The sequence below is a fragment of the Merops nubicus genome, unplaced genomic scaffold (assembly GCF_000691845.1).
Source record: "Merops nubicus isolate BGI_N331 unplaced genomic scaffold, ASM69184v1 scaffold23697, whole genome shotgun sequence".
In the NCBI taxonomy this organism is placed as follows: Eukaryota; Metazoa; Chordata; class Aves; order Coraciiformes; family Meropidae; genus Merops; species Merops nubicus.
This window is the reverse complement of record NW_008619904.1, coordinates 1,921-14,946: the sequence shown is the minus strand read 5'-3', so window position 1 is coordinate 14,946 and position 13,026 is coordinate 1,921. Positions and strand designations below refer to the sequence as shown.

Sequence of the window (13,026 nt, the reverse complement as noted above, 5' to 3'; positions counted from 1 at the left end):
GCAGCTATGTCATTGATGTGGGATATGCCATTTCTGAGATGACCTGGCAGCCCTCATCTTGCTTAAGCCAGGCTTCACACTGACCTCTGCCTCAGCAAAAATCTGAAGATGGAGCATTTTCCAGTTGTTTACCTGCAGGTACCACAAGAGTTGAGTGGTTTTCCATCCCCCATGACTCTCAAAAGGCAGCTAGGAAGAAGGTCAGGCTGTACTTGAGTCAGAGCTGAGCGCTTTGATGGTTCTCGCAAGTGTGCTCTTCAACTACGGTCACGTCTGTGCATCAGTTTCTGCAGCAGCTGTTCCCTTCTCCCACTGCTTAGCAAAACTGCCAAAAGACCAGACCTCCTGCTGGTATAAAGCTGCTTACCTGAAGTACTTCCCGTAGGGGTTTGCTGATCCGCAGCTTCTGAGGCTCGGCATCTGGAGGAATGATAGAGCACAGAACAAATAAAAGAGAGCAGAAAGATAAAAGACTCAAATAAGAGACTTTCAGTTTCCTTTTGAAAGCACTTTTAATCGTAGCATCGCTCAAGGAACATGTCTTGCAAATGAGTCATTTAAAAAACTTGACTTTAATTGGAAGGTCCTTCTAATGATGTTATAGTAAAGCTATACAGTCAGAAATTACTTTAAACTCTTTTTTATTGATTCAATTTCAAGTAATTTAGGTATTACATCTGCCCCTAGGCCCATTCTTGTGGTTGCAGAACTATGTTCTCCTCCTTTTCAAAACACCTTTCTCTCCTTTGCTGTGGTACGAAATGCCCACACAAACAGAGGAAGCCAAGGGAAAACGTTGGCAGAGAGAAACTGTCCAGTCACTGGACAGCCTGCAAAAACTGATACAGCCCAAATTCTAGCCTCTCTGAGCTCTAGTAACATCAAGGGTCTTTTGTGACAAGAGCTTTTAGGCAGGAGGCAGCAAGAATGTGAGTTTTTTTTTGGTTTTGGGTGTTTGTTTAGTTCTGCTGTTTTTTCTGCACCCTCATAAATAAAATGCAAGCAGCAGCCTCCTGCTAGGTTTAGGCAGAAAGAGCTTGAAAACCGTTAGGCTATGATTTGGGTAGGCTGGGCCCAAAACCGTAAAGCTTCTCCAAGGCAAATAAGCTGGATCGGTAGGTTTGGCCTCTCGGGACCAGACCTAGAATTTGAATTTTTTGGCTTCTGTTGCCACCAGTCTCGCTGTGCCATCATCCACATGGATGACCTGTGCTCACACTCCCCAGACACTCATGGTTTCTAAAGGCCATCACTTCACATGTGAGGAGTTCTGGCCTCAAGGGGACAGTGTACAATTTGGTTTTCATACAGCTGACCTGCTGCCTCTAGCTGAAGTGGAATTTATCACGACTGTGAGAAAGAGCAGTCATCTCTTTGTGTTCCCCTTCCCAGATTTGTGTACTTTATTGATGCAGCCTTGTTACTTGCTGAGCTTATGCTATCTTTGAGTTTGATGCTGCATTTAGTTTTCAGACTTGCTGTGCACTTTCTGTCTAAAACATATAGAAGACAGATCATTTGTCCACTGTGCAGCACATTTATAGTGTGCAATGTGCATATTTGTGGGTTTTGTATCATAAAATCATTGTGTAAGTTAGATCATGAGCATGTACCATTGCTGCTTCTTGAATTTGTTTATTAAGTAGCTGATAGCTTTAATCAAAGAGGTGGACAAGTTACTAGGTGCTATGACATTATCTGCTTTGTTAAAAGAATTTAAACCTATTCGGGAATGAGTCTTACACTCTTCAAAAAGACAGAACTAGATCCTATATTTTTCTATTGCAAAATATTGCAATTGTTAAACAGGGGGGAAGCTCTGGCCCCCAAATTTGTAATCCTGTTCTGCAATTTATTCCCATTTCCGTTTCCAAGTAAACTTTTGTAGTTGCACTATGAACCCATGGAAACAGTTTTACAATGGAAACACCCACCTGTTCTTGACTGCACTGGCACAAGGGCATCACTTTAATACATCATTTAAATGACGGCTGATGACAACTATATAACTAACTAGTCCCTGTTATTGCATCCTTTTTCACCCATGGGATAGATTTGGCAGTCCATAAAAATGTCAGTGAATTCTCTGTAAACACACGGCATATTAGCAAACCAGTTCCAGCTTGTTGATGCCTGGAAATGCCCCTTGTAACATGAATATGTTCATGCAGATGATGTCAGTCTCCACAGACCTATTGCTTTTTCTTAAAATACCTTTTTAATGCCATTAACAGGCCATACTTACAGCTGTGGGCTCTTGCAGGAGGGTGAAGAAGCCTGGGCCATGCCTCTGACAACTCAGCAGGTACAAGTACTTCAGCTGTAGTGCTGTGAGCTGGGTTGCTTTCTGCTCTGAGCTGTCAGTAAGTAGCTGGCATCTTGCATGCGTCAAACGGTGAGTGATGCCACACCCTGACGTGGCATCTGAGTGGCAGCCACCCTGTGATAGAGTAAGTCCTCTCCACTTCAGTCCTGCAGAGACTGTATCTCCTCACTCCACCCACCCTGCAGAGCTCTGTTGTTGCTGGAGCAGGAGGTGTGGGACATGGTGCTCGCCCAGTACAAGCTTTGCCTTGGAGCCACTGGGATCTGGGCTTCATTTGAGCAAGGGGAGAATGCGCAGGTGAATAGCGACTGGCGTACATGCTGTGGAGGCAAACGAGTCTGTAGCCTGTCCATTTAACTGCATGTACTTTCCAAACTGTATTCTACATAAATGCAAACAGTGAGATATTCTTGTCAAGTAGCCTTATGTCTGGCTCATGGCTGCTGTTCAAAAGCTCTATGCTGCAGATGTGAGCGATACAGAGTGCAGCAATGCTGTGCCTTATCTATTGCAATTCTAAAGAGCTCTGTCATGCAGAGCTCGGTCTTGAGAATTCCTTGTTGGACTGGCAGCAGCATACGGTGATCCTGCGAAGGGGAGCAGAGATTGCTGTTAAAATCTGGCCTCAGAAAGGTAACAGGGTATTCTTTGCATGTAGCTCTGTCGCACATATTTTACCTTGTTTCCTCTTATGTTTTCTCCTCCTTACATGCTCCATTGCTGAGAAGTCTTCTACGGTTCCGATTTGGTACTACAAAAGAGCAGAGCTGAGTGAGCAGAACTCCTTTGAAGTAAGAAAGAACTAAAAGTCTTTGCTCAAGTAGTGGTGCTCAGATGGAAATCTGCTGCTCACAGAGTTGAGAAGTGTATTGAGTGAGCCAGGGAAGTTACTGCTGTTCAAATCCTACCGAGTCACTGCTGAATTGCACTGTACACTGCTGCAAACGAGTGTGAGGTTTGCTACGGACTGCTGCTCAGAGGCTGCGGAGAGAACCTTGCCGGGCTGCAGGCTGGTGGGCCCCACTGAGAGGTTGCTCCAGCAATTGTCGATGGATTTCGCCCTGCAGTATGGCCCCATTGTCCCCTCCGTTTAACATGTAGCTATTGATGGCAGCATCCTAGGAAATGGCATTTTCTGAACATTGACAAAGTATTGGAATTAAAGCTCTAGGTAGATTTGACTTGGGTATTTGTTTGGGATTAGCAAGAGGGGAAGTTAGTCAATCAAACTGTTCATATGAGAGAAGTTCTCCCAATGTATGTCATTGTAAAGTCTAAGGCCTCGGCTCACATCAGTCAGTAAAGCTTCACTAGTGTCAGCAGAACAAGCTGGAAAAGGCTCATGGAAAGCTTCCTTTATCACAGTGAGATTTAGTCAGATGCTACTCGATACCTCCTGACACTGGTGAAAAGTTTAAACTATGCTTCTGACTTTGGCTAATAGTTCAAACAGCGTTATTGTGGGGACACGTTTTCAGCAGCTTCTGTCCTCTGGGTTTAAGTAAAAAGTTTCACTTAAATGAAATTAAATTTTCCTGAGGAAGAGGTGCATTTGTAGGTAGTTTAAAGCTAAATCTTCCTTGATGTATCTGTTGCTTTTAAGGCTAGTGACTGGACTGAGGAATACGTCATTTCAGCACGTTGCTCACATTCCAGTGTCAGGTATTTCTGTCACACAACGGATGTCTTTGACTTGGTGTTCATAAGTTGCAGCAGCAACGTGGGTTGCACAGTTGGGGTTTTCTGAGCCGGAAGCCAGAAATCTATGGATATGTGTGCTGGCCACTAACGGATTTCAAGATGATTTTGTGGGCTGAAGGATTCAAAAACTCTTCTTTGGAGTAGTTAGAGCTTGGAGGTCATTCGATGAGAAAATAGCACCACCTGCTGCCAGTAGATAGTCAGTGTGGAGTTAATACCCAGAGTGTCTGCCTGAGTTTTGCTTTTAATCCAAACTATGTATTCCTCCTGTGTCTGTTTCATGCCATCTAGGGTTTTTTAATTAACCAGACCAGCTTGTTTTGTGTTCTACTACAATATGTCAGTTTAGAGCAGGTGGTATTAGATGGAATTCTTATTAAAAATTAAAATCAAAACTTGTTGTTCAACATACCACAGTGATTTAAGTCATAACGTCTTTAACAGGCACTCATGAGACATCGTAAATTCTGTTTCCTAAGACCAATGTGCTTAGTGCTCTGCCACATTACATATTAACCTTGTTATGTTCGCGATTACAAACCAAGCAGAGGTCAGGTCCTCGTGTGTGCTTAGTGTACTTGTAATAAACAGACGGTTTTGGCATGAGGAATTAAAAGTAGGACCGAATTAAAAGAATATCTAGTTCCCTGGGCAAAATAAATTGCTGAAAATTGGGTAGGTTCGGTACATGAGTTTTCAGCTATTGGAAACTTACCTATGCAATACACCATTGTTTTGGGCTGAATGTGTAAACAAGGGTGTTTCCATAAGTGGTCGGACTTTTTTGCGTCCTCTGTTTCACTGAGAAAAGTGCATGCCATTTTGTCTAATTTCATGAAGTGGTGCATGTGATCTGCTGTGGAGAAGGGTTCTGTGTTTCTAGTGAGATAGATTGCTGCTTTTTTAATGTATTGGTTTGGTTAGAATCTTGATGAGGTAAATGTATTTAGAAGAAAAAGTTGCTTGGGTTGCTGGGGGACATGGAGGAGGGAGAGGGAGGATGCAGTCTTTTGCTGGACTTAGCTGAAGAGCGTTAGGGCTTGGGATATTGCAGTCTGGAAGCACCACGTATCACGCAGAACATAAAGCTATCATTGTTCTGAAGTTGGAAGTGGAGAGGCTGTTCTTCCTTAATCCATGGACATCTCTATGCTTATCATTGCTTAAAATTTCAGAACAAAAAATACCCACACACCTCCCCCCTCAAAAAAAAACCAACCAAACCAATAAAAACAAACAAACAAAAAAAAAACCAACACCAAAACACACAAACAAACAAAGTGCTTGTAAAAATCTGTGAACTGTAACTTCTCTTCAGCCTCCAGAGAGGGTTTTGACATGCTGTGATGTCAAAGAAGCATTTAATTCCCTGGTACCTTGTTTTCCTAATGTGTTGGGTTGTTTCCAGCCCTTTGGGGGGGCTGAAGACCGTATCTTTGCTTTACTTCATTTGATTCCATACAGCCTGGTTTTATAGTTCTCAATAGCCCCCTAACATGTGTATCTATATTTCCATTATTCTGAAGGACAGACATAACCGAAGTCCAAACAGGAAATGTTAAAACAAAAATGAAACATTTCCCTTGAGCCTTTCTCTTGCATCCTACAGGGAATAAAAGTACTCGGTCATCTGTTGTCACAGATAGGCCGGTGCTGGGAGCGCAGCTTTGGGTCTGTGCGAGACACCTGTTCTTAAGTTCTTAAGATTTGAGGGCAAAGCTTTGGTTGCGATTAGCATCTGACTTAGCCAAAAGGCTGTCAGACCAGCTTCTGTGTCTTCAGCTCCTTATGAACAGTGGATTGTCTGTTTCTCCAGAGCTGTCATCCAAGCCTTAAAAACAATTACACAGTAATTCTATTCTGGTGTTTCTTCTCCCCACATCTTCAGAAACAAGCCACGGTCCTCCTTTGTGTGCAAGGCCGTTGTCACTAACTTCATACTCCCTTCTGTGCCCATCTCTAGTCCTGCTGTAGCTGGGAGAGGGCAGCCATAGTCACCTAAGGGCGTGTGGAGAAGGAGGGGGTTGGAAATGTTACAGAAACACAAAAGAGCAAAACCTTCCTATGGTATTGATCAAATTTCTGGATGATAGGTATAGTCTCTAGTGTATCTATTATCAAACTGTGTTCCTGACATCTAGTTTATTTCCTGAAGTCAGAGGAGCAGGAGGAAATAAGTGAATATTTCTGGTGTTACACAGAAATCAGATGGAAAATGTGTGAGCTACTGTCACCGTTTTACCGGCTTGGTTATTTTTCTTGATAGTGGCCTAAACCTGTTCCCACAACACTGTGTGAAAATTTCCTGTGAACTGAATGTACAACATAGAGAGCGATTCATGTGATCCCTTCTCCCTACCATTTTGAAATGACCGTATTCTTATGTAAGTCTTTCTTCTTCTAGGGGGCCCTGAAAGCCAGGAGATGTACCTTTTTAACTTGACATCACTCACCAAGTCTGAAAATGTCTTGTCAGCTTCAGTGTATTACTATATTGGTGATCTGCTGCATGTCAAGCGGAACTGTTCCCTGTCCAGAGGCTGTTCTCATCATGGGCGCAGCAAACCTGAAATTCAGATGCATCTCTCAGTTTGGACCTTTCCTGCTGCTGGGAACCGGACACGGAGCCTGGGACATTTCCTAATAAATGTCTCCACTGCTTACCAGGATGTCCTATCCTGGCAGTGGAAGGATATCACTTGGCTCCTGCATGAAGCGAAACGGAACGATGAACTCCTGATTGGTGTCAAAATGGACCCAACCAGCCATCGCCCCCGGAAGAGAGCACGTTCTCGCTATGAACCCTACATTCTGATTTATGCCAATGATTCTGCTATTGCAGAGCCAGAGAGCGTTGTCTCTAGTTTGCACCGTCATCCTCTGGCAAGGGTCTTTCCCAGACCGGAAAACCACGCCAGGAACAGCCTTGGGAAGCAGAGGCGAAAACGCTCTGCGAGCGTCCTGTTGCCATTGCAGAATAATGAGCTTCCAGGAGCCGAGTACCAGTACAGCGAGAGATGGGAAGAGAGAAAACCCTACAAAACCTTCCAGCCACAGTTAGCGGGGAGGATGAAGAGTAAGAAAAAGCAGAGGAAGAATCATCACCAGAAGAGTCAGACTCTACAGTTTGATGAGCAAACACTGAAGAAGGCGAGGAGGACACAGTGGAATGAGCCGAGGTACTGCGCCCGGCGATATCTCAAGGTGGATTTTGCAGATGTTGGCTGGAGTGAGTGGATCATTTCTCCAAAGTCCTTTGATGCCTATTACTGCTCAGGGGAATGCCAGTTCCCCATTCCAAAGGTACAGTCTTCATCAATTCTCTTGCACTGTTACTGTAAAACGTGCATTTTCTTTCCCATGTTGGTAAAAGGCAGCTGCTCACCTGTTAACGTGTTCGGATCTAGTAAATAAGTGACGTCTTTGTCTCGTGCTGCATGGAGTAATGGTTAGAACAGCTAGTAAAAAGACCCGCTTATAAGGTAATTTTAAAATATTACATGGTATTACTTTTTTCTGTCCAGAACCCAAATGGCCATAAAACATTTCCTGAATAGTGTTTATGATGTGTGAACTTGTTTATTAACCTGTTATGTAATAAACATAATACAAGCCACATAAAGAAAATTGCTTATTGGGCAGTAGTCACTGTGCCTCAAAGGAGTCTCTGCTGCCAGACCCATGGTGGGGTCAGTCAACGTGTCAGGCTCTAGGAAGAACGTGTACTTTGTGAGGCATGACTGTGACAGTGGCAGAGAGGCTCTGAGGAGCTGTAGGAGTGGTCATATGCTCCAGGTATAAGGAAACAAGTCAAATGAATCACTTCTATGACAGACCAGTGGATCTGAAAGCCATGGACCCTGGCCAACAGACTTTGGAAATATCCTCTGGTTTTTAGGAGGTTGTTGCACATGAGTAGTAAGGAAGGGCGGTGTGCTCCTAGCCTTGTGAATCTGGTGGATGAACTCTGCGCCTTAAAATCAAGTGCCCAAAGGCATTATTAGAAGCATGGAACCCCCTGGAGTCTACCAAAACCTGAAAGTAGGATGCTGTATTTGAGGCTGGCCTAAAATGAGGGATATGCACAAATAATGGCTACAGGAAAGGTCATTATAAGCGGGGCTTTTGGTCTTACTGTAACTTCATGCTCTACAGTCTTTATTCCTGTCTCAGCAAAACCCTAGCAGTCAGTTGTAAGGTTTATGTGGTGTTTTGGTGGCTTAAGGACCCAAAGGAGTCACCCTTTGAACGTGATGGGTGGAGAAATGTCCCAAAGAAGATGTGGCCCAGAAAAAGCAAGCTGAAGAAGGCTTGGGCCTGTCTTTGAAGGAAGAGATGACTTAACTGACTAATTTCGGCTGTAGTGGCAGGCTTTCAGGTTTCAGATGGAAGGAAAAGATGAAAGGGAATAGGAAGAGACAGAGTCCTTACATTTTAATATATTGTGTCAGGCCTTTTATTTGATTGTCAATGGGAACTGTGGTTTGTAAAACCTGTAACATAGCAGACAGATTAGAAATTTTAAAAGCACTGGACCTGGACTTCTTCCATTCTAACTTTAGGGGCAAATAAACTATAAAAATACCTGCTATATCCCTCTGCTTAAGAGTGGGCTAGCATTTCCAGTTGCAGCTTTAGTTTTAAAAACCTCATCCCAGCCATTAAAGAGTAGGGATCTGATGTTTGTTTAGGACAAAATGCACAATACTTAAACTAGAAGAGTTCAAGTACTGCAGTTGAAAGGAGTACAACGTAATTACATCTCCAACTCAGCCAATCCTGGCCCCTAAAATACTCTTCACATAAAACAAGACACCTGCTGTGGGCTAACATCAATACTACAAAAGAAATGAAGTGGTGTACGCTTCGGATCACCGGCAATGCTGCTGGAGGACAATTTCCATCGAGTTCCTGTGTATTTCTGGCAATATGGGGAAAAAAAGATAACGTGTGGCAGCTTCTTAGAAAGACTTGAAGGTGTCTTACCTTAAGTCTAAAAGCCAAATTTTTTTCTGCTGAATTCAGGTTCTGCTTTCCTGTGGCTAGTAGCATTGGCCTCTGAGATGTCATAGTTCAGCTCTGTCTTCACAAATAAGGAGACTTGCAGTATTGCCATCTATTATCATGGTAACCAAGTCTTAGCCAGGCCAAAGGAGTGTTCTTTCTTCTCCTCTTCACCTGTCTGCTATGCCTGGGATAGGCACGAATGCACTATCAGAAACAATCCCTGCCCTGGGAAAAGCTTGTAGTAGAAAAAAAGTGAGAAATAAACAGGAAAGACAAGTAAACAAATGTAGCACAGAGTTTAAATGAGTTTTCTGATGTGAAGCAGAAAGTCTGATTGCCATGAACTGAGCCTGTAGCACAGGCCTGCAGGGCCATAACTGGGACGTCAGATTTCTTCTACAAATTCCTACTAAAAGGCTTAATCTAGCCTTTCTTTGTGAAACTCTCGACTGAGTTGTATGAAGGATTGTAGTGGCAGAGCATTATAGCAAGTTAGACACTGCAAAGCTGAATATTTGCTGCTGTGTACTGCAGAGAGAGCTAGTTTGTTCCCTGACAGCAATTGGTAGATTTCCATTCATGTTCGAATTCAAGTTGTTCCTTTTGTGCACTTTTTTAATGACAAAAACTAAAATGACACACTTTTACAAAGAGAATGAAAAACTAAATTACATAAAAAGGTGAAGCGAGCGTCTTGTAGAGAGCCATGTGTTATTCTTGAGCCACGCATAGTATCTGGTGCTAGTAATAAGACCCTGTTTGCAAGGGATACTGTAACCATTGGGCAATAACAAACTAATCTGTGCCTGTGGGTATATAAGGTTCCCCTGCTGAGTGCAAGCTCCTAAAGCTGACAGCCTGTTAGGTAATAAAGAACAGATGTGCCTCGCCCCCCCCCGCCGTTTTCCACCTCCAAGTTTTCTGGCCTTACCATTTCCCTGATTTCAATTAGCTGGTTTGACCACTGTCAAACCCACAGATGTTGGGCTTGTGTAATGCCGTGGAGCGTACAGGCCGGGCAGACCCTCTCCTGGGCCAGGAATGAGAGCTCCTAACTGACATCATTCTCCCTGCTCGTAATACATCTTGAACAAAATTCAGCAGTACAGCAAGTCTCCCAGGGATGCATGCAGCTTACCAGGTGCTGCCTGAGCCACAACTGGACTTGGTCACTGATCTGGCAGTTTGGACTTGGCTCGGCATTTTTTCCTCCCGACGCTCCTCTCAGCCTCCCCTGCTTCTCCCCTCCCAAAAGAAAATCTCTGCTCAGTTTCCATGACTGTGTGCTGGACAGAGCACAGGCAGCCGCAGACAGTGGTCTAACTTACCTCCCTGGAACAGGGCATTATGCCAGTTAGGTACTCTGAGGGGGATTTCAGTTTTCAGAGAAGAAGATGCCTTCAGATTTTACTTCAGTCGCAGTTAAATTCCCACTGGCAGAAGTGGAGTTAGGCCAAAGCTGGTTATCTTCAAAGGTGCACCTTAAGGGCCAAGGGCAGCGTCTTCCAGATAGCCTTCAAGCTGGCACAGAGGACATTCTTTACGGTATGATACCTATCTCAAATAGATTCTTCTTTTATTGTACAATAACAGAATGTATCTGAGCTATTCCCACCGATAATTGAGGCAATACTTAAAATCAGTTCTGTACAATTTAGCATTTTAGTGGTACAGATTCTACATCTGAAGGGATGAGACCTTAATGCAGCATATTCAGAGACCTGCTTTTAAACCCAGTACTACTGGCAATGGGAAATAGGGTCTTAATAGATGTTTTACCTTTTGATGTCTGATCAGCCAGCTAAGGACATCTGTTTGGCTCCAGGTTCTTTTTGTGGAGAATGCTGCACAGCAGCTGAGTAGGGAAACAATGAGTTCCCTGCATGCTACCAGAGCTTTTGTTTCCTTTTGCAGGCAGAAATAATACAGAAGTCTGATTTGTAAACTTATCTAATACATTTTTGAAATCCCTATCAACTACTCCTGAGCAGTGTAGGTCCTCTTGAATTTAAACTAACCAGGGAGAGTTCAGAGTCTGTCAGAGGATGAACAGAAGCGAGGGATGTGCACGATTGGCAGTGTTTGGTGCTAGACCTTCCTGCAAGCAAAATAGGTTCCTCATGAGAAGAAGGAAGTGCATTTGAATTATGTCTAACGTGCACATAAAGAATAGCTGACTGTTTCCTGGTGAATCTTTCATTTCTGTATCAGATGGTTCCATTTCTCTCTTGAGACTAGTTTCAACAACATGATACAGAAGTCCGTTCTGATCAGTTTCTGTTGGAGTTTGAGGAACAGTCATCTTTGTAAGAAAAGAGGAAAATACAACTGGCATTACTTGTAAGCTGTGTCACTGTAGTTAGGGGCAAGTTACACATCCACGTGTATCACCAGCAGAATTGGCAGTGATGACTCTTAAATGTACTAACATGCTACACGAAAGATACGAGCCAGAATCTCACTGTTATTTCTCTGCTTTCTGCATGTGAGGTTGCTGAGACTTGTTACATCAAGTAGATAGATATCTAACCCTTAAAACTGACTTCTCCAAAAGTAAATCCTCTGTCATCATGGCAAAGCTGCCAATAGCACGTTTGGCCCAAATGGTCTTGTTCCATGTATTCCTCAGGGTCACCCAAGAGAGCATATTGAATTGCGTGATTCCCAGGCGTCATATGTAAGAAGAGCTCTAAAAAGCATTGTTCAAGTTTTGCCCTTACAAAACTGAAAGTCTTTGGCTAAAAATTGCACTTTGTGCATTTTTCATGCCTGTCTATCATTTGTACAGATACTTGGATTTGGAAGGGTTTGGAGATAAAACAGTATTTCTCATTCCTATTAATATGTTCATTTTTATTTTTATGAGTGTATTAATGTGTTCTGGTTTTGTACAGTTCTCTCCCTGGTCAGATTTGCTTTTTGTTGATATCAAACCAAGCATGTTCCTATTTATATAATTATAAATCCAGGAGACGTCCTTTGAGGACAGATGTCACCTTAATGTGAGGTACAACCGACATGGGATTTGGGAGCTCAGTTACTTAGCCATGTTACCAATTAAGTATATTACAGATGAGAACTTATTTGGCATGAAAGAATTAGCAAAATAACCTAACCTTGCAAGAGAGCACACTGGAAAAATTAGCATTGTGGCTAGTACTTCGGTTCTAAAACAAAAGATGTTTTATCTGCTTCTGTTTTCCTGACACACTTGTGTTCCACCAGTCGGATTTCCCAGCATAAAAGTTGGGTTTCTTTTACTCCGCTAATGATTCAGACTGCTAGAACATTGACTGCCTGTCTCCCATCCAGGCAAGTTTTATGACTAAATCGCAGCCTGTGTGTAATTTAATTCCCTTAGATGACACTACCTTGACCTATAGGTACAGCTTGCTGCAAGGTCTGCCACCTGAGCATTTTCCTGGGAAGGCACGTCTCACAGACAGCCCAGGGCCCTGTCCACAGCAGGACCCTCGAGCTGAAAGCAGTGGAGCAAAGCCCGCATTCGGTGGCCAAAAGAACCAGACTGGTTTTGTCTTCCCTGCCACTGCCTTGGGGCAGCTACAGTATGTCATGGGCTGATATTGGAGGGCTACCGGCTGTCAGGATGCTTCCTGACTTCCCCCTCCCCCCAAACAGAGGTTTGTGAATAAGACCAAGGGTGCATGTGCAGCGCTCACCTCTCACAGAGGAACGGCCACAGGGGGACTGTATCTTAGAGGGTAGATTGGAATATTTCCTCACCACGCTCACGGATTGTTACTGAGACCAATGTTTAATGTATGAATTATTCGGCTTATTAAGGGTTAACACAAATTGAGGGACCAAGGTTCAGTGAAGGTAGTCTAGGTATATCAGAAAGGAAAGTCAAGGGTACTATGGTCTAGTAAGAGAGTGTGTGGATGGGTGGCTGGGTGTTACCATCCTTCCGTAGCAAGAATGCAGTCGGCAGCTCAGCAGGTGGTCCATGGCAGGGGGGGCTGATGTCCCGG

The 13,026-nt window shown here is 43.6% G+C and overlaps 1 protein-coding gene across 1 annotated transcript in view; it reads left to right on the top strand.

The window, feature by feature from the left end:
- Positions 1 to 2,545: 2,545 nt before the first annotated feature.
- The window catches only part of BMP3 (bone morphogenetic protein 3), an 11,369-nt gene continuing 888 nt past the window's right edge, over positions 2,546 to 13,026 (top strand). The window contains exons 1-2 of the mRNA XM_008943970.1: positions 2,546 to 2,639; positions 6,432 to 7,330. Of these exons, the coding sequence (XP_008942218.1) occupies positions 2,546 to 2,639; positions 6,432 to 7,330 (993 nt within the window). The remainder of the gene's footprint in view (positions 2,640 to 6,431; positions 7,331 to 13,026) is intronic.